At 45.8% G+C, this 21,213-nt stretch overlaps 1 protein-coding gene across 4 annotated transcripts in view; it reads left to right on the forward strand.

The window, feature by feature from the left end:
* Dpp6 (dipeptidyl peptidase like 6) overlaps positions 1-21,213 on the forward strand; it is a 790,869-nt gene that overhangs the window by 589,579 nt on the left and 180,077 nt on the right. For all 4 annotated transcript variants that reach the window (XM_042273279.2, XM_042273275.2, XM_042273278.2 and 1 more), the window contains exon 6: positions 13,362-13,414. In XM_042273279.2, coding sequence (XP_042129213.1) covers positions 13,362-13,414 — 53 coding nt within the window. The remainder of the gene's footprint in view (positions 1-13,361; positions 13,415-21,213) is intronic.

The raw sequence follows: 21,213 nt of genomic DNA on the forward strand, positions 1-21,213 counted from the left end.
CCTGGCTTCTGATGAGTCATGTGTTCTTTCTTGCAGCAGATGTGACCTCTTTAGCTGAGACTGTCATCTTGGCTTCAGGCAGCACTTGACCTATGCTGTTAAAATCTTACATTAGTGATACTTCAAATGCTATATTGAAATGCAAGTAAAAGCAATCCCAGTTTGTTTTTACATTGTGTGTGTGTGTGTGTGTGTGTGTGTGTGTGTGCACGTGTATGCATGCGCACAAGCTCGCACACACATGCATGCCTGCACGATTCCATTTTTCTCTTCTGAAAACCTCTATTGTAGTCTCTTGTTCCCGGATGCTCACTTTTCTTTTATTGACCCCTCTGACACAGACATCGTTCACTCGAGTTTCAGCAGCTTATCTAGTATCGGGCCTCTTCTTACTCCAACCCCCTCACCTTTGTAAGAATTGACACTGAACTATCTTTCCTCTTTATCTACATGGCATTTTAAATCCAGGCTTACCACCGGTTAAGTTCATCCTCTGTGCTACCGTGGATCTGGTCGCCTGCTAGAGATGGAATTGCATTCTTCTTTACATCACAGATGGGTCACATAGTTAACCGTGCCCAGGGCTAATGACACTCGGTGGCCAGGGCCTTTGTCACCTCCAACTTCCAGCTCACAGGTTTTATAAGCGACATGACCATGAGTCATGCTGCCATCCACCTTGGCGAGGTAGGTGAGATCTTTGTGCCAGAAGAAGCAGAATGGCTCTGGTGAGTGACAGGACACTGCTGTGCACACACAGTCATTGTCCCGTGGGAACTTGGGAGCTGGGAAGGAGCAGAAGGGCATCTTGTTCGCCTTTCACAAACACAGAGCACAGATGTTCATATTATGAAAGGGAGTGGGGAGGGAGGGAGAGACAGACAGACAGACAGAAGAAATACAACTTGAACACAAAGACTTTATTCTGAGGTGACTGGAGAGTCACCAGCTGCTGTGAGACATAATGGGAAGGTTCCCACTTATGCACTAAACTCAACTCCCCTGACAGAAACAGTTCACAGAGACACAGACAGCCATGATGCAGACATTGATCCAGCCCTAGTCTTACTCAGATTTTCTATTTTACTTATGTTTGTGTGTGTGTACATGTGGATATACCTGTGTGTGCACATACACACGTATATATGTATATGTATAGTATGTGTATATAGGTAGGTATGTGCATATGTGTGCTTGCATGTTTACATGTGTGCATGTATGTATGTGTACATGTGTATACATATGGGTATATGCATTTGTGCATGTGCATTTGTGTGTTTAAGTATGTACATGGATGTATCTGTGTGTGCATGCATGTGTGCTTTTACATATGTTTAGTTCTGTGCAATTCCATCATTTGTGTAGGATCATTTGATTACAGCCTGTTACTGTTTGGGTGTGTCTCTCATCAAAAAGTGTGTGTTGAAAACATAATCACCACTGCAGCCATACTAAGAGTGAGGCCTCACTGGAGAATTTCCTGGGCAGAGTACTCATGAATGGATGAGTGGCAGCTCTCCCTCATAGTCTTCCCTACCTTCCTTGGGTACAATGGGACAATGCAGAAGACCTACAGCAGATTCCAAAACCCCCTCCAGAACTGTGACGCATTACATTTCTGAGCATTACCCCATCTGTGGGATTCCATTGAAGCAGAGCTAAACAGATTAAGACACCACCACAACCAAGACACAGAGCAGCGGGACCCTGGCAGCCCAGGGAACTGTCGTCACCAGTATCACTTTGTCATTTCAGAATGATAGTTATAGGCAGCATCACAGAGAAATAACTCTTGAAGACTGGCTTTTTCGCTGAGAGAACTCCCTCAGTTTCCACCCCCAGTTAGTGTATGTCTCATCTGCACCTTGCATCACTAGGTGGCGTCCCACGGCCTCTGTGAAGCCACTGAGCCTCAACCATAGACAGGTGTCCAGGTAGTTTTAGCTGGTAATGATGCCTCTGTGGTCATTCATAAGCATTTTTTTTATGTGACTGTAAGTTTCATGTCTATGAGATGCATCAAAGAATTCAGCAGTGTCTTCTGAACAGGACAGGACCACTGTGTTCATGAACTCCACAGCAGTGGTGGTCAAATACATAAGAACTGCCCCAGATCAACATTCCATTTGGGGGGAGGGGCTCATGAGTTGATGTCTTCTTGGGCAAAGGGAATCAATTTTCTTTAAGAGTGCAGCTCCTGGTAGGTCAACCATGTTCCAGCAGATGGCTCCACACCCTTGAATATATGGGCAGTACAGCTTGGACCAGTGAAAAAAGACACAAAGCTGAGAAGAGTGGGGACAAGTGAAAGGGACCTAAGAGAAGGTGGCGGAGTGGATATGGATGTCATCAAAACACATTGTATGCATGCAAGAAGTTCTCAATATATTCACATCTATTTCAGAAAATTATGTGAAGGAGAATAAGGAAAAAGAGGAAATTATATAGGTTGACTGTGGAAAAAAGAATTCAGTTTCTGAGTCATGTGGTGAGCAGACATTTAGTTCTAAAGGAAACACCAGCTTCCACTGTCCCACCCCACCTGTGTGCATACTGCAGGTCTCTCTTCCTCCTCAAGGTCACTCCTGTTATTGCTGGATGTTTCAGCCACTTGGATGGAAGCTGCACTGGTCATGTGAGGTGCTATAACAAATTGCCAAAGGCTGGGCGGCTTATAACCAGCAGTTACTAGTCACGGGTCTGGAAGCTGCAGGTTCTCTATCCGCTGGCAGCAGCTCACCCAGCAGAACAAAGGCATAAGCTGTGTACTGATACTGGGGACCGACCTCATTTGTGACAGTTTTCTGCCTTGATGACCTCATGCAGTCCTAGCCACCTACCACTGGCACCGTCTCCTGAGGCCATCTTGTCACAGAGGAGAGGCAAAGAACAGTGCTTCAACATTGGATCATGGGGGACAGATACAGGCTGTGCACACACTGTGCCACTTCCAATTTGTGTCTGAGAGTCTCTGAATTTTCTTCTGACTGTCAACCAGGGGTGACAGAGTCCTGCTGCATTAGCCTTTCTCCTTAGCTGATGTGTGTCACTGAAGTGGGGCTTTCCTCTGACCCCCAAAGGGACGCTCAGTCTGTCTACTGTCCCACGTGCCTCACCCGGGGCCTTTATGGTCTCCTGATTTTCTCAAGCTTCTGATCAAATCGTTATTCCTAAACTGGTAACAGTTGGCTGACCAGCCCTTCCCACCCACCCCAGAGCCTCTTAATTCTAGAACATCAGACACAGATGAAGCTGAGCACCGAGCCCTCCAAAATACAACTGGGGAGGATAGCATGGAGGACTGGGGGGGGGGACCATCACTTCTCACTGGGTCAACAGAGCCTCTGTGGCCACAGCAGCCAGGGTCACCCTCCCTCTGCTTGCCTCAAAAGTCCCCCTCCCCTCTCCCAACCTCTCTCCTAGCAAGCTTCCTCTCTTAGTGCACCCCCTTACTGCCATAGCCCCTCAGTGACCCCCAGATCCTCACTGCTCCTTTCTGATAGTCAGGCTACAGAAAGAGCCTCTCTTTGCTTCTTGACCCATATGGGGTTTAGTTCCCTGTTTGTGGGTGGGATGGAGCACAGAGGAGTTGCAGTTTCTTTGCACAGGACACTACCAGGATCCTGATGAAATGGCAAATATATATATATATATATATATATATATATATATATATATATATATATATATATATATCAGGGACAGGGCCTTCTGTCCTGTGGGTGTGTTTTCTGAAACCCTGCCCCTTTTGCCAGGTGGGTCTTTGATGTGAAAGAAACAGTTTTCCCTTGAATCCATGTCCTGTGTTTTGTTACCTTGAAAGCATTACTAACTTTTATTGTTGGTTTGTTTTCTCTGCCAATGTTGTCCAGCATTTGCTTTGAAACTTCTGCTTGGAATGACTTGGGGTCCTTTATTGCCTATGCTTAAGTTCACTAGAGGCTGCAAACTCAATTCTCCTGGGAGGGAGTGTAAAAGGTTAATGTTGGATTCAGTTGGAGCATTTTCAAGTATTAGCAGTAACTAGCCAGAGCATATCTATGAGGTAGTCAAATGGTAGAAGACTGGAAAAGTCTGGTGCTGAAGGCATTTCTGCCAGATACTTCCTGGAAACATGCCTTCCACAACATCACAAAGTAGGCAAGGCATAGCCATCATGGCTGCCTTCCAAGGTTTATGTCAGTATGTAAACTCCTTTCCTCGAGGGGCTGCTGTGAGGCTGAGCATGGCAGATACACATGGAGCCCTATAGGTGTTTCATGAAGTGGGGCCTGCCTTGGGTGCTGGTGTCACTGGAGTCCCCATGGGCAAGTGAGAGTCAGAGCTTGAAGATACATTTCCCAAGGGCTTTCATTGTTCCTCTTGGGAGAGTGTTGAGGTCAGGTATATCTAACCAGGTACCAGGAAGTCTAGCTTCCTGCTCATCTTTGTCACTAACAGAGTTCTGGGACCATGGCTCCTGTCACCTGTAAAATGATAAGAGAATAGGGGGTAATCCTTAGGGAGCCTCTTGGTGGATGGTTCTGATGCTTTATACCTATTCTGGGATGGCCAATGATATGCGATTGCCAACAGTAGGGGAAAAACAATCCTTGAAGCACCCCGAGTCATGTTGGTATATGACTTACACACTTAGCAAAATCCCTGCCTTTCTAGATTCATTATTCATCATAGAAGGCATCAAAATCTTCCTAAATGAGCATTAGTTTGTATTAAATTAAAAAATATTACAAACCCATCCCCCCCACCTATTGGGGTGACTATATATCAATGTTGGGTGTCCTACTTAGCTTTCACTCTCAACTTGACATAGCCTAGAGTCACCTGAGAAAGGAGCCTCTATTGAAGGACTGCCCAGATCAGACTGGTGTGTGGGCATGTCTGTATCTGTAGGAATTGTCTTGATTGTTACTTAATATAGGTGGGCTCAGCTGTGGGTGACACCATTCTCTAGGCAGGTGGTTCTGAACTGTGTAAAAAGGCTAAGTGTAAGCCTGTGAGAAAGCCAGAGAGTGAGCCAGCAAGCAAGCATCCCTTTCTGCTTTAAGCTTCTGCTTGAATTCTTGCCCTGACTTCCATCAGTGATGGACCATGACCTGGAAGTATAAGCCAAATAAACCCTTTGTTCTACAAGTTGCTTTTGGTCATGGTGTTTACAACAGCAACAGAATGAAACTAGAACACTGTATGTCATTTTAGCATCTGTAAGGTGTGTTAAAGTGAGAAATTCATGGAGTCTGCTTAAAGGGCAAAGGGATTTATTAAGAATGGGAAACTCACAAGACAGAACAGAGGAATTGTCACAGGGTCCTGGAAAAGTGAGGCAAGGTCCCATGCTGTTCTTCTGCCTGAGACTGTCCCAGCATCCAAGTCTCACAAAGGAGTAAAGAGAGCAGCCCATGTGCATCTCTGGTTTTAAGGGTCACCCCAAGCCACACCCCAGGGGCAGGTACTTCAAGGTCATAGGTATGTAGGACAGTTACCTGTTACATCTCTAGGGGGTGCTTCAAGGTCATGGACAGAACAGCTATCCATTGCAGTGTGTTCTCCTTGAGCACACTCACAGTGCTGTGTGACATCATCAACATCTATGAAGAGAATGTTTCACCACCATCCCCAGTGAAAACTCTGTAGACACTAGACAGTAGCTCTCCTCTGCCTTGCCTCCAGCCCTGGGTACTAATCCAGATACTGATTTTTAATTTTTATATATTTATTTATATTTGTGTGTGTGTGTGTGTGTGTGTGTGTACGCGCGCGCGCGCACACACACACACGCGCGCACATAACTGTGGCATGCACATGGAGGCCAGAAAAGGGTATCTGATATCCTTCTCTGTTACTCTCTCTGCCTACTCCTTTGAGACACGGTTCTTTCTTATCTGGGGTCCTTGTTTTTTCAGCTAGGCTGGAAACCAGCAAGCCCCAGCAATCTTCCTGCCTCTGCCTCCTTTGGAGCTGGGTAGAGTTATAGGCATGTGTGAGATACCCTGCTTGTTATAAAGATAGTGGGATTGAACTCTGGTCCTAATAATTGCATAGCAAGTACTCTTAACCACTGAGCCATCTCTCCAGACCCTAGATTGTGTTTTCATTTTCTATAAATATGCTCACTCTGTGGCCTCATGTAAGCAGAATCATGCACCAGTTGTCCTTCTGAGACTTAGTGCTCTTAGCATAACATACCCTCTGGTTTTCCCTTCCCCCATCCCTCCTCACTCCTTTCTTCCCCCCACCTCACTTCCTCCCTCCTTTGCCCCCCCTCCCTTCCTCTATGCCTCCCTTCCTCCCTTCCTTCCTCCCTTCTTTTTTGGTGGTCCTAGAGATTGAAAACAGGGTCTCACACATACTACATGAGCCATCTACCACTAAGTTATATCCCCAGTCTCCACTTCAGATTTTTTAAATTTATTTTTTATTAAGATTACATTTATTAGCCGGGCAGCAGTGATGCACACCTTTAATCTCAGCACTCAGGAGTCAAAGCCAGGCGGATCTCTGTGAGTTTGAGGCCAACCTGACCTACAGAGCAAGATCCAGGACAGGGACCAAAACAACATGGAGAAACCCTGTCTCAAAGAACCAAAAAAAAAGATTACATTTATTTTTATTTTATGTGTATGCACCTTAATGTATGTCTGTGTGCCATATTCATGTAGTGTCTACAGAGTCCAGAAGAGGACATCATATCTCCTAGGACTGGAGTCACAGACAGTTGTAAGCCACCATGCAGGTACTAGAAATTGAGGTAGGGTCCTCTAGAAAAACAGCCAGTGCTCTCAAGCCCTGAGCTATCTCTACAGCTCTGCCCCAATCCCAGTTTTAAAGACAGCTTCCCCCACCCCAAAGACTTTTGGAAAGAGGTGGGCTGGCTGTCGTCTTCCTGAGATGCAGGTATGGCAGCCTGGGGAGTCTATTACTTCATCTTAGCAGAGTCAGAGCTTCATGGAAGAGCCAGTGCCTCTGGGTTCGGGGACATCATGCTATCTGCAGAGCAGGGACCTGTTCCTATGACCTCCATCTGTCCATCTGGAGGCTACAGGCCTTGGCTGAGTCTCTGTGAACCCTCCAGATTGTCAGCACAAGTCGATTTCCCAAATGTACTTGGCTCTGAATGCTCATGAGCCCATAGCAGCTCCCAGCAGTTGTTGAACGAATTATTTCTCAGCTTGTTCCCTGAGAGACCTTAATGCAAGCCTCAGGAAAGAATTGGGTATCTTCACTTTTCTAAACTGATTCCATTGCTCTCAGTGTCTTTTCGAAATTGAATTCAGTCATGCCTGGATATGCACAGGAAATGGTTCAGGGTTCTAAGGATACCAGATCCCCAGAAGTCGATGTCTCCAATGTACAATGATATATGAGGATTTTCAGATGACCTATGCAAGAACTGCTCTGTACTTTAAAACATTGCAAAGGTTAATTTGGGTTTTCAACTTTGCACAATCTAGAATCTCCTGGGAAAAGAGCCTCAATAAAGGATTGGGCATGTCTGTGGGGGTTGTCTTGATTGTGTTCATTGATATGTGCAGACCCAGGGTAAAAGTAGGTGGCACTTTTCCTGGATTTGGATCCTGGACTGTGTAAGAGTAGACAATTAGCTGAGCACAAGCAGCATGCATTCCTTCTCTCTCAGCTCTTGACTTGATGTGACAAGCTGCTTCAAGTTTCTGCCTTGACTTCTCCACAGTGATGGACTGTAGCATGAAATTGTGAAATGAATAAACCCTTCCCCGCTTAATGTTGCTTTTGTCAGGGAATGTATCATAGCAACAGACAGGAAATTAGAACAACCATCCCCAAGTTACCTACAATGCCTATTGTGATGCTGAATGAATTGACGTTTTATTACATTGTTTGGAGCAATGACAAGAGAAAGCACTGCTTGTATACATTAAACATATGCACAAATTATTATCAAATGTTTTCTATCTGTAACTGGTTGGATCTGTGGATGTGGCACCTGCCAATGTAAAGGGCTGAGTGTACTGTCTGCTGCAAACAACACTCTACTGTCTATAAAATTGACATAAAGGAAGTTCTAAAAGTCCTTTTGCTCTTATGTTGTAAGAGAATTCAAGGGAATGTAAAGCACAAATCCACAAGGTTGTGGGTTGGAAGGAAGGAGGTTGGCATGGGTACCAGCAGATCCCCTGACTATCAGAAGGTCACTGCCTCCAAAATTGGGCAATGTGGTTTGGTTCTTTTAAGTAAAACTGGGTTTTAACAACTAAGCAATGACACCTGTGGAATCCAGTTTAATCGGCTACGTACAGAGTCCCAGTTATATGTAAAAGTGAATAGTGGCCCATGATAACAAGCAAGCTGTGGAAGATGACCTCACTTGCCCCAAGTGATGTATAAGTCCACTGTGGTTTGTGGTGGGTAAGGTCATAGCACTATGAGCCCTATACAGGGCAACCCTTTTGGTGTCTTTCAGCTGCTAATAGTTGGTGATGGTTGGTGCTTCTTGGCATTCAACTTTTATGTGCACCATTGAGACCTCCCTTTTCCTACCAGGTATTCCCTGAGACTTCCCATGGCATCTTCTGCTGTGGGATGTTTTGTATGTCAAATTGCTCTGATTGGTCAATAAATAAAACACTGGTTGGCCAGGTGCTAGGCAGGAAGTATAGGCGGGACTAACAGAGAGGAGAAAAAGAAAGAACAGGAAGGCAGAAGGAGTCACTGCCAGCCACCACCAGGATAAGCAGCATGTAAAGATGCCGGTAAGCCACAAGCCACGTGGCAAAGTATAGATTTATGGAAATGGATTAATTTAAGCTATAAGAACAGTTAGCAAGAAGCCTGCCATGGCCATACAGTTTGTAAGCAATATAAGTCTCTGTGTTTACTTGGTTGGGTCTGAGCAGCTGTGGGACTGGTGGGTGACAAAGATTTGTCCTGACTGTGGGCCAGGCAGGAAAACTCTAGCTACAATCCTCCTTCGGTTTTCACCTGTGTCTCTGTCCGTGTCCATGTGTCTGTGTCTGTGTGTGTGTGTGTCCCTTTGTCTGTGTCCGTGTCCGTGTGTGTGTGTGTGTGTGTGTGTGTGTGTGTGTGTGTGTGTGTGTGTGGAGAGAGAGAGAGAGAGAGAGAGAGAGAGAGAGAGAGAGAGAGAGAGAGAACATGTACATGTGCCACAGCACTTATGTGGAGGTCATAAGACAACCTGGCATGCCAATCATTACCTTCACCTTGTTTGACACATGTTCTCTTTACTCTTCATGGCTGCATGTGCCAGGGCAGCCCATCTGCAATCTTCTAGGAATTCTCCTGTCTCTGCCTCTTATCTCACCATAGGGATGCTGGAATTACAGGTGTATGCTACTATGTTTGGCTTAATGGGATTCTGAAGATTCAAACCCAGGTCTTCATGCTTGCGTGGCAAGCATTTCACTCACTGAGCCGTCACTGCACCCTTCTTTGTCCCTGTGTGACGCACCCCAGTCATGGTGAAAGAGCGCCTGCCCTAATGATCTTACTTTCACTTAGTGACCTGTCTAAAGACAATTTTCATATATGGCAATGGTAAGGGCCTCAGACAATGGATTTTACAGTTGGGGGAAAGCAGGTTGGTGCACCATTCCTGGATAAACTCTGAAAAAGAACAACTAAAGCCATTGTGGTCATGACACATGGGGAGGTACCAAGTAGATCTTCTGACCTCCCAGAGTGTGTAGCCCATTTGCAAAAACCACCTGTTTCACCAAGTGTTCTCATGTGTTTTGTTCTTAGTACTGTCTCATCTCCCATTCCTCACAATATTAGGTGACCCACTCTATCAACTCCTTGATCCAGACATTGATACACACCTTTCTCCAGTGCATTGCACACAGCAGATGGCCAGTGGGCATTTATCACATGTATTGATCAGTGTTCACTCACCCATCTTACCAAAAAAAAATGTTTCAAATGCAACTCTCAGAGCTTGAGAAGAAAGTTGGTGCTACTAAGTACTTTTACTGTAAATTCAGTGATGTTTTCCAGGTAGGTGGAAAGGGCTGGCAGTAGTTTCCTGGTCTGTAAAGAGGGTCACCAATGGTCCAGATAAACACAGAGAACTTGGGTCTTTCATAAGGTGGTTGTGGCTGACAGAGACAGTGTGAATGATGGGAGAGGCACTCCAACCTGCATTGTGGTGTTGTGGAAACAGTGTTAGGTGTGTGTACACACCTGAAGCTCTGAGCTCGCCTCCTTCTACATTATGCTACCTTGGGCCTTGATTTGTGACTCTGAGACTCAGTTTCTTCATTTGAAAAGTGAAGCCAGGAAAGGCTGCTCCTATGACAAGCCTTGGTGGTTTGGATAAAAATGGCCAGAGTGTCCCCCATATGCTCAGATGTTTGAATGTTTGGTCCCAGTTGGTGGAACTGTTTGGGAAATATTAGGAGGTGTGGCCACGTTGAAGGAGGTATGCCATTGGGGGTGGGCTTTGAGTTTTAAAAGTCCATGCCATTCCTGGGTTGATCTCTCTGCTTCAGGCTTATGGATCTGATTACCATACCTGCCTGCCTGCTGTCATGCCCCCCTGTTAAGATGGTCATAACCCCGAAACCTCAAGTCTCCAATAAACTGTCTTTCATAAGTTGCCTTGACCATATTGTTTTGCAACAGCCATTGAAAGGTAACTAAGACAGAAGCTGTCATGAAGGTCAAGGTAAGGAATGCAGAAAGGTGTTTCTTAAGTCCTGAAGACTTGCAGAGTATTAGGAAGTTATGTTTGTTTTTGCCTTGTGTCTCTACATAGCCTTTGCTATGGGAAGCATATGTGGGAGACAAAGAAGACAGACAGCCAGCAAGAAAGACAATGTTGTGTTCTTGGGGAAAATTAGCTGTGAGTCAACAGAAAGTTCTGGCAGAACGGCACAACAGAAAAGCAGTGAAGTAGGAAGGCAGCTGCCAGGGTAAGGACAAGCTTGGGCTGCCAAGGACAGGACAAGGCCGTGAGCAGCCTGGGAAGAAGACAGGCTACACAGCTCTAGAGGGCTTGCTCTCTCAACCCATCCTTTGGACTTCTTCCTGGTCATACTTTGACTGACTTCACCCGTTTCCAGAAGAGCCTCAGACCTATGACACAGTCACTAGAGTTGAAATGTCCCAATGGGGATAAAAAGATGATTTTAAAAAATTAAAATTAAAATTAAAAAAACATGGCCAGATGTCTTTTGCTGGGGTATAATAGTTGATCGGTTTCTTTTCCAGACATTTTATGTCAGTTCCCAAGGGTGTGTAATTTTCCTCACTAGTGCAGGCATAGAGTTGAAAGTTCTCCCGTTGCTTTCTTCTTTCCACAGTCTGTGTCAGGTAGTTTCTTGTTAGCCTTTCCGTTGCCGTTACTTCAAGAATTGCTTGCAGAATTTCAAGCACATTTGGATTTGGTGGCATATTGAAGGGGGACAGCAAAGATGGGTCAGCCAGGGCATGGGTGAGTTTCTGCCCTTGGTCCTAGGTAGGAACAAAGTCTACTGTGCATGGTGTATGCACAAAGCATTTTATGTATTTCTTCATCTGGTGCTATCCTGGATTTTTCAGTTGGCAACAGTGAACTTGGACTTGTAGTAAAGAGCTGAGTAATGCTTGTTGTTTCAAAACAGAACCACATCTCCCTACCCACTGCCATCCAGAAGGCCAGCCTGGGTCCCGTGTGTCTGGTTCAGGGATTTCAAGATCTCTAGAAGCACAATATTGTTGACACTTAAACACTGCTTGCTTTTTATATCTGCACCTGTTTTTCTAAATAACTTCTTGTCCACTGTAATGCCCTGGAAGTTGGTTCAGTGGTCCACACCAGGTCAGAATCTCTCTTCCTTTGGGAGCTGTCTTCCAGCAGCAGCACGATTCACCCCCAGTGCCATGCAGTGTAGTCTCCATTCATTGTCTTCCTTCATCTGCATATCTCTTACCTTTTCTCTGAAAGGTTTCTGCTTTGGGACTAAAGTAGGGCAGTAAAACATTGCACTAGCGTACTGATAAAGAGACAGCAGAATGGCAGGGACCCTGATGATAGTTCAAGCCCACCAGGCAGATTGGGGTTCATTCTTACAGGTCTCAGAGGAAGGGGGACATTGTCACACCACTTGGCTGACCAGTGGTCTGCAGCCAGGCTGTCTCTGATTCCTGGAGAGGAGGAGTGGAGAGAATTCTGGGGAAGGAATGTGTGACTCTGAGGATGGGGTACAAGGGCACATTTAGTTAAGGTGTGCCCGTTATATGAAGAGGGGATGTGCCACCACCAGCACTCCATGATGTCCTGGAGTCTGAAAACTTGAAGTCTGTAAACTTTGTTGGGGCAGGACAGAGTGAGAACGATGCCCACCATTCTCTGGAACTCAGGAACCTGGGGAGTGTGTTAGGAGTTAGACATTCATTCTTGGACCAGCTCTCAATAGGCTTGCCATTTCCTCTATAGCAACCGTGAGAAAAAGGCTGCTGCGGATGGGCATGGCTTGATCAGCCCATAGTTCAAAACCTAACATTATCCTTAGAAAATTAGCTTCATGTGCTAGCTGCCAGGCATCCCTTCACACAGGCATCCCTCCACACAGGGCATCCCTCCGTACAGGGCATCTGCCCTCGGGAGTTCCTCAGGTATAATTGGGAATGAAGTAGGATCTCACTCTACCCTCGAGAAGAAGAGGCTCTATAAAAAACTGGAGGGGCATGCTGACATTTCCCGAGCTGCTGTATCCCCCTTTCTCATGGGTACCCTCTTGAATTCTCTTCACTGTTTACAGATTAGAAAATATTCTCCTGCCTCAAAAGATCAAGAGAGACCTCTATAATTTAGGGCTCTAGCAGTTTGGAAACTGCTGGTGTCCTGCTCTCTGTTTTTAACTCTCCTCTTGCAGTGAGCCCTGGTTGATCCCTCTCAGAAGCCAGAAAATGTCCATCAAATTGGATCAAAGGTGGAGAGTGTGCCCAGTCTTGCCTCCAGTTCCATGCTCATTGCAGGCCCAGAGTTGAGGCCCCAGGGGACCCCTGGCCATACTCTGCAGGAACTTCAGAATTTCATAGGTCTTTGGCCCTGCCAGGTCTCGCTGACCATGTCCAATGAGCTCCAATGACCACAGGCCCCCATTAGTTCTGTGCTGTATTTAGTTTAGATGGAAATACAGACTCCTAATGTAATCACTAACCAGGTAGCCATGGAGATGACATCAAGCCTCCGGCTGCCTGATAAACCTGGAGAATGGTGGAAGTACTGCAAACCGGGTATGCAAATTGTTGTCGCTAAGGCTTTGCCTGCAGGCTCTGCATAGGCTGCCCTTGGCCTCCGGTGTTCCTTGGGATTCAGAAATTTGAAAGCCAGGAATCACAGCCTTGGTCTCAGTGCTCTCTTTTCCTCTTCTCTCTTGCAGGTGTATCAACACTCCCACACTGGATATTACGTCCTGAGCAAAATTCCTCACGGGTAAGACGGGTCTTTCTTTTTCTGTCCCTTGGAAATCTGCAGAACAAAGTGAGACAGAGGACACTGAGGCTCTGCCCAGCCCGTAGGGCAGGAACAGGGCACCATGGATTAGAAAAACCCTGTGGCTCTTCCTTTGGTAACAGGACCAAGTTGGCAGAGGTCACTTAGTCCAACTGCTGGCACCTCTTCGAAGCCTCCTCCCCTGGAGCAATGCTGCCCACTCCCTGCTCTGATTCTGTGGAATGAGATCACCTGTGCCTCCACGTGGGGTGTACACGCTGGATAGGACCCAGCTCTCCTAGGCAGGCCCTTGGCTCTCTCCTCACTAATAGGAAGGAAGCCCCTTACTTCCCCGCATGGCATCAGAAACAGAGCTTCACAATGGTGAATGGACAACTGTGGTCGTAGATCCAGCAGTGCCTTGGGAGAGGAACCAAAGCAATGAGTCAGTCTTGGTCACAGGAAGAAAGAGCTGGCTCTGCCCAGCAGTCCAAGGGTGGTGTGTGTTTGTGGTTTATGCTCTTTCACTGGCATAGTTGTGTTCCCAGAAGCAAGTTCTCAGTGATTTTGATCGGACCACCAAGCCTCATGCTGTTTCACGACCTTGAATTATGTTGCTAAGCCTACCTGGTCTCTCATAAGTACGTAATCTAGGACATAAACTCGACTGGCAAAGCACTTGCCTAGTGTGATAAATTAAGCTCTGGGTTCGGCCCCAGCACTGCATAAACCTGGCCTGGTGGCAAAACCCTATAATCCCAACACTTGAGACACGGAGGCAAGAGGATCAGAAGTTTGAGGTCATCCTGAGCTACATAGAGTTTTGCAGTCAGCCTGTGCTACATGAGACCCTGTCTAAAAAAAAATATAAAATACACAGCTTAGAGTCCAAGGACACACACGAAAGAGAAACCCTGAGCAGGAGTGTTGACAGATTTTCAGCTCCAGGTAGGCACATTTCTTTATATATTGGTGATATAATTATATTACCTAGCCATTAAGCCCCACAGGCTAGGCCACCAGTAGAGTTTGGTGAAGCCATTGGCTCAGATTAAGAGGCAGCCACAGTGCTGACCTTGGAAAGCCCACAGATGTGACTGTGTTGTTTGTATATTACCCTCCCTCTCTCTTCTCTGCCTGCTCCTCCCTCTGCCCCCTCCCACCCCTAAGTCTCCATCCTTTGTTTCTGGGCATCTTGATTCCAGCCTCCCATTGTCTCCTGCATTCCGTTCTGTGCTCTCTCCCCCCACAATGCTCTCTGAGAAGGCTAGATGCTCAGGGCTTGTCCTAAAAGAGATAGACCTGTGCTGTCAGCCTCATCCGGCAGCTTCTGCAAATGTTGAGGTTGAGACACAACATTTCCCTGGCAGACTTCAATAAACAGCAGGAGCTGCTGAAACTGTATTGTTCTGGAAGAGAGATTTAGCCACAGCATGAATGTTTAGCCTGCTGTCTGTTTTCCGCTAAGCTTGGGTAGAATGAGGGCATGTCCTTAGAACACAAACATGGCAGAAGTAACTTCATCTGGACTGCAGACAAAGAGGTGCCTGCCTGGAGATAAAGAAGAAAATGTGTTTGACAGGGACTTGTTGGTTTAGTCACTGTATTAAACTAGAGAAGCCGAAAGTGACTGTACATAGTAAACAGAATGTACCCATGGTCAGGGGAGATGGTTCTCTGGTTAAGAGCACTTGCTGCTTTTCCAGAGCACTGGAATTCAGTTCCCAGGACCTACATCGAGTGGCTCACAACTGCCTGTAACTCCAGCTCCAGGGTACCAAACTTCCTCTTCGAGCTTCTGTGTGCACCCGCACTCATGTGACATACACACACAGCAACACACATACACAGGCATAACTTAAAGCAATGACATAAATCTTTAAAAAGTGAAGCATTCACAGGAATCTTTTATTAAAGCATATCACAGCAGATGTTACTCAAGAAACAGGAGTCGTCTTACTCACCTTAAAGCAGACAGACACCCTCAAAGGTCACAGGCACGCAAGAATAAAGTGATACCTTGAGACTCAGCCCCCTTTTGGGGAGCAATAAATGTGTGGAACATGCTGGATATTTTATTCTGTCTTACATAAATTTATGAAGCTCAAAGTTCCGCACACACTTTACACTTGACATATTAAGATTTTACTGCATCAGAGAGAACTTAGGAGAAATGGATTTCAAGAATTTTGTATGAGTGTTAGGTAAAGCAGCTGGCAAATCTAAGGGTGGGCTCTGGGCTTGTCTACTGACAGCCTTGCCATCGTTCACTTCCTACATGAGCCCAACACCAGTAAGCAACTTTGGGCATTCATGTGTGCACGCATGCACACACCTTGAGGGTGCACATGTGTGAGAGAGTGCATGTGCACATGTGTGAGCATGCAGGTGGAGGACAGAAGAAGTCAGTTTCAGCCACTGTCCACCTTGGGTTTCTTTCCTTTCTTTCTTTCTTTCTTCCTTTATTTATTTATTTATTTATTTATTTATTTATTTATTTATTTATTTATTTATTTATTTTGAGACAGGGTTTTTCTGTGTAGCTTTGGAGCCTGTCCTGGAACTCACTCTGTAGCCCAGGCTGGCTTCGAACTCACAGAGATCCGCCTGGCTCTGCCTCCCGAGTGCCGGGATTAAAGGCGTGTGCCACCACCGCCCGACAGGGTTTTTTTCTTGAGACAGGGTCTCTCAGTGTCTTCCCAGGTAGACAATGAACCCCAGAGATCTGCCTGTCCCTGTTCCTCCTCAAACACTGGTGTTGCAATCCTGTACCACCATACTTACAAAGCAAGCACTTTTCACAAGCCTCCCTGGACTCTGCTTTGCGTGTCCTTAACTAAAAATAGTTGTAGTGATCACCATCATGTGCTGATTGTGTTCTGTGTATCTTGGCCCCTGTACCTTAAGTGTTAAGTGTTAAACTTTAGGTATTCTTATCAGTATGTTAAATGAGAGCCTAGAGAGGTTGAGTCACCTGCCCAGCACCTCACAGCTGGAATCTCAGTGCAGGACTGGCTGGCTTCCAAGCCTGTGTCCCTAATATCACCCCTTTGGAGGAATTCAAAGACAGGTCTGATGTAACCTTGCAGAGTACAGACATTAGAGCTGTAGTCATCAGATCTTTAGTGAGGCCGGGTTCGGTTATCTCCTACGGATCCACACAGAATGGGTAGATTATTCATCCATAGCCTCTACTGAATGCTGAAGCCAGCATCCCACCCTTCCTTCACTTTAGCCCACTGGGTCCACTGAAAGGCATCATTCCATCTTCCCAAACCTTCTCTTTTTTTGTCCTTAGATCCCTGGTGGGACATTCACTCACTAACCAGTTTCCGATGTTGTCAGAGTCTCTTTGGAGTTGATGGCATGGTGGATCTCTGAACTGGGCCGTTTTTCAGTCTATAGCTTTTGAAACCTCAACCTTCAAAAGGTTCCTTCACACATCATTACATAGCCCAGGGTCTTATAGTTTGTGTTCCAAGAAGGTTCTAATAGAAGATAAGCACATTTACCTTATGAAAACCAAAATATCTCTATTAAAATATTTAAATTTACATTATTCATTTACAAAAATGAGAGTTGTTCTTTGGTGTTTGGAGGATTAAAGATTTAATTTTAATGTGTGTGGATGTTTGCCTACATCTCTGTATGTATACCACACATGTGCCTAGTGCCCCTGTTGGTCAGAAGACTTCAGATCTCCTGAAACTGGAGTTACAGATGGTTGTGAGTCACCATGTGGGTGCTAGGAACCAAACTTGGGTCCTCTGCAAGAGTAGCCAGTGCTCTTAACCACTGAGTCATCTCCCCAGCCCATGGGTTTGGGGTGTTTTGTTTTGTAAGAGAGGGTCTTATATAGTTCAAGTTGACCTTGAGCTTGCCATGAAGATGAAGCCTTGAGTTTCTGAACCCCCTGACTCTCTCTACCTTCCAAATGCTGGGTGACAGGTATTCAGCACTGTGCTGGGATAAGTTTCCCTTGTCCCACACAGATCCTTGCCTGTCCCACACATTTCCACATTTCCTCCCAGCATTCCTCCTTTTGTGTTCCAGCCAGAGGTCATCCCAAGTTCAGAATGAGAGTGTCTGTCATTTCTGACTTGAATTTTTAACCAGCTGCAGAAGGGTCAAGCTAATGTTTCCGTGCCCTCCAGTTCTTGGTGTCATTCCTATTTTACAAAGGCCAGAAGACATTGGGGGTGCCTCTCTGCCTCTGCTCTGTTGCGTATCCCTGTCTTGTGTGGTTAGCTCTGTTGCTGGAGCCAGAGAGAACTCAAACTCATAATGAAGCGAAACCTTCAGTGAGGGTGTCAAAAAGCCAAGCCTTCATCAATCCAATGCTCGAGTGCCTGTGGGTAGGTCTGTTTTGACTTTCCCTTACCAAGTTTTTAAGAACTATATTCTTGAAGGACATCTGTCTTTTATCCTCATTGTTTACTTGAATAGAAATAGAGAGGGTCATTTGTAACATAAGGCATTTCACTAAAAATTTTTATGTCAGAATTTCCATTCAATAAGGCAACTTTCCACAGTGGATGTTGGCCACACACTGCTAGAAAGATGGCTCAGTAGTCAAGAGCACACACTGCTCTTCCAAAGGACCTAAGTTTGGTTACCAATACCCACATTGGGAAGTTCATAACCACCTGTAACCCCAGCTCCAAGGGATACAATGCCCTCTGCTGGCATCCACAGGAAATGATATGCACATGTACATAGCCACACATGGACATATAATAAAAATAAAACTAAAAATCATTTTTAAAATGATCGGCTATATTTTTCAACCAAGTTTTGGTACAGTTTCTCCCTTCAACATTTTTCTGGCATGATTCTTTCCTTGAATTTGTTCTATCTTTGGACTTAATTCTTTAAAAATGTGTGTGTGTGTGTGTGTGTGTGTGTGTGTGTAAGAGAGAGAGAGAGAGAGAGAGAGAGAGAGAGAGAGAGAGAGAGATTAGGTTTATCCTGAAAGTCCCACAAAGAAATGAAAAAAATCAACGCTTCCTGTAGCAGAAATAAATTTAATAAAACTGGGCAGTCACTTCATCAGGAAGCATTGGCACTTTGGGGGTCTGAAAACTCAGAATGGTAATAGAGCGAGCGGAGGCTAACTAAGATGTGTATCAAAGATATTACCTAGATGACAGGCTATCTTCTGTGGATAATAGTGTCCTAACTTTGCTCAAGCACAAAAACTATATTGCTTTAGAATTGGACTTGACTTTTTTAAAGCCACAATGTATTTGAGAAGATACGGACCTGAGTCACAGGTCCTCCTGCCTAGATCTTCTCACTCTCCTAGTAGCCTGGGGTGCACAAGGATTTTGTTTATTTAGGAAGTAGGTGCTCCCTGAGAGACAGCCTAGCGGCATACTCAGGCATCCACAACTTCAGCTTTTCAGTGACAGGAATTCCAAGGTCAACCCTCACCCCATTGGCTGTCTCGCTCTGCTTTCCTTCCATGGGTCTTGGTTTCATATTTAAGAGAGAGGTGGGGCATGAGGTAATGCCCATTCTCAGCCTCTGGAAAACTAAGGACAAGAAACACAGTGTAGGTCAGAAAATATTTGTTGAAATGCTACATTATTATTAACACTGCATTAAACAACAAAACTCAGTTGAGGGCATTGTTTTTGTTTGGGTTTTGTATTTTAATCTTTGATACAGGATCTTACTACAAAGCCCAGACTCTCCTTGAACTTGCCATCCTCCTGCCTCAGCCTCCTGACTGCTATGAGCGAGGGCTACCACATTTAGGCTCAGCTGCTATCCTTAAGAACTGGAAATTTTGTCATAAGGAGATACGAATTTGTGTAAGCACACTTGATAAAGTAACTCTGAGTATTATCTTGATTCTGAGAAGTAGATCTTCCTTCCAAAAATTTTCTCCTTAAGAAAGAAGATGGGCAACTCAAGGCTGTACTGAGCTATGCCTGGCGATGGCTCAGTCAGTTTTCTTTTAGTTTATTCGACTAGATAAGACACAAAGAGATGTTTGAGGCCTGGTTAAGGCCATCATCAAGCGTGGCCTCTGCAGTGTGTCCAGGCTGGCTAGAATGTGAGTGCACACCCAGGGCACATGGATAGCAGCAGAGTTGGGTGAATTTTAGGATGTGCTTAGAAAATGAGTGACTTGAACCCCAACCTAGTGTAGTTGCTCTGCTTGATAAGAACACTCAAGACACGTTGAGCGTAAGAGAGATGTTATGAGCTCTTATCAAGACTTAGCACTTGTGCACAGAGTAGGTAAAAGAAAGTGAAGACGAGCAGCTTACATTCAGATAGGGATTTGGGCAGTGTAGGCTCCTGCAGACACAGGCCATGGCAGAGTTCAGTGGGTCGGGAGGTCAAATGGGCATGCCTATGGGTGGGTGGCTGGTGTTCTCTTGGAAAATGAAGGCAGATGTTGAGTGTCTGTGTCACATGCCCTTTTAAACAATCCTTGGTGACATGTCCTCAATTATGAATTGAGCCTGGTGCATAGAAAAACCAAGGCTAGCAAACTCAGGAAGGCACATGGAGAGTTCTCAGAATCCAGGTCTGCTCCTCTGCAGCTGAGCCTGTTTCCTTTCTGAAGATGTCCTATGGTGTGCTGGTCCCCAGGACCCATCGGATGCACGCACAGAGACACACTTGGACTCTGCAAAGTGAGCAACCATCACGGCTGCCAGAACCTGCATCACTAGATCGTTCCTACCCCTTTGAGAAGTGCTAACGTAGAGCAAGCCAAAAAGATATTCGGAGAATGGCATGCGTTGGAGAGGGAGGGGCCTACGGGGATGTTCCCATAGGAGAAAATCCCATAGCAACCATGGAGAGTTTCCCATACTCTGTGAGCCCGGGACTGGGTGTAACTGCTTCCCCTTCCTCTCCCCCGTGCCCGTTTTTTCTGGGGTTAGCCATCTGTGGCCAGCCATCCCACCTGTGTAAGCACAGAAAAGTGGCTGCTTCCCTGGACACCGTCACTCCACCCAGAGCAATATGGTTATGAGATCATCTTAAGGGTCTGCTCTGGTGTACAGAAAGCACTGCAGCATGCGTTCTACCAGGCAGCCCAATCCAGTTAAGTGCCTTCCTAAGACTCCCCGGGTCTGCCTACTCTAACCTATCCCTCGGGCTCCACCTAGTGGGATGTAGTGTTAACTTACGCCTGCATTTCGGATTCTTGCCCTTGGGAATCTGTGTTGTTATAAGTCAGTATGTCTTGCATAGTTATTTCCCTCCTCCTCTGGGCTACTGAGGGCTTGTGTGAGGAATCACATAGGTTTTAAGTTGTGCAGAATTAGAGGCACGTGTATGTCAGTCTCCTGGACAGAGCTGTGTGTGTGTGTCCCCCAAGGGCATCCGTTCACAGATCTGTCTGCAGATCAGTACTACTCTGCATCAGACTGATGCCCATGGATGGCCAAGCCTAGAAAATAAATGCTATGGTCACCACAATGTAACTGATGCCTAGCAAGGGCTGGGTACACAGTGGACAGGTGCAAGCCATGTGCTGCTTGCTATCTGGTGCATTTCACATTGTTTTGGTCACCTGCCTTTCTGCTCAGTGCTTTGGACTATTCTTAGCAGAGGACTAGTCTCTCTCTCTCTCTCTCTCTCTCTCTCTCTCTCTCTCTCTCTCTCTCTCTCTGTGTGTGTGTGTGTGTGTGTGTGTGTGTGTGTGTGTGTGTGTGTAATAGCATCCATATTTCAGCATTGGCTTAGAATAAGCATGGAGAGCAGCCTTGACCAAGATGGAGGCACCAAAGGATGGTTAGAGAACAGGTCTATATAGAAGATGGGTTGGGAAGCCT

This window comes from Peromyscus maniculatus, chromosome 3, assembly GCF_049852395.1.
Source record: "Peromyscus maniculatus bairdii isolate BWxNUB_F1_BW_parent chromosome 3, HU_Pman_BW_mat_3.1, whole genome shotgun sequence".
NCBI lineage: Eukaryota > Metazoa > Chordata > Mammalia > Rodentia > Cricetidae > Peromyscus > Peromyscus maniculatus.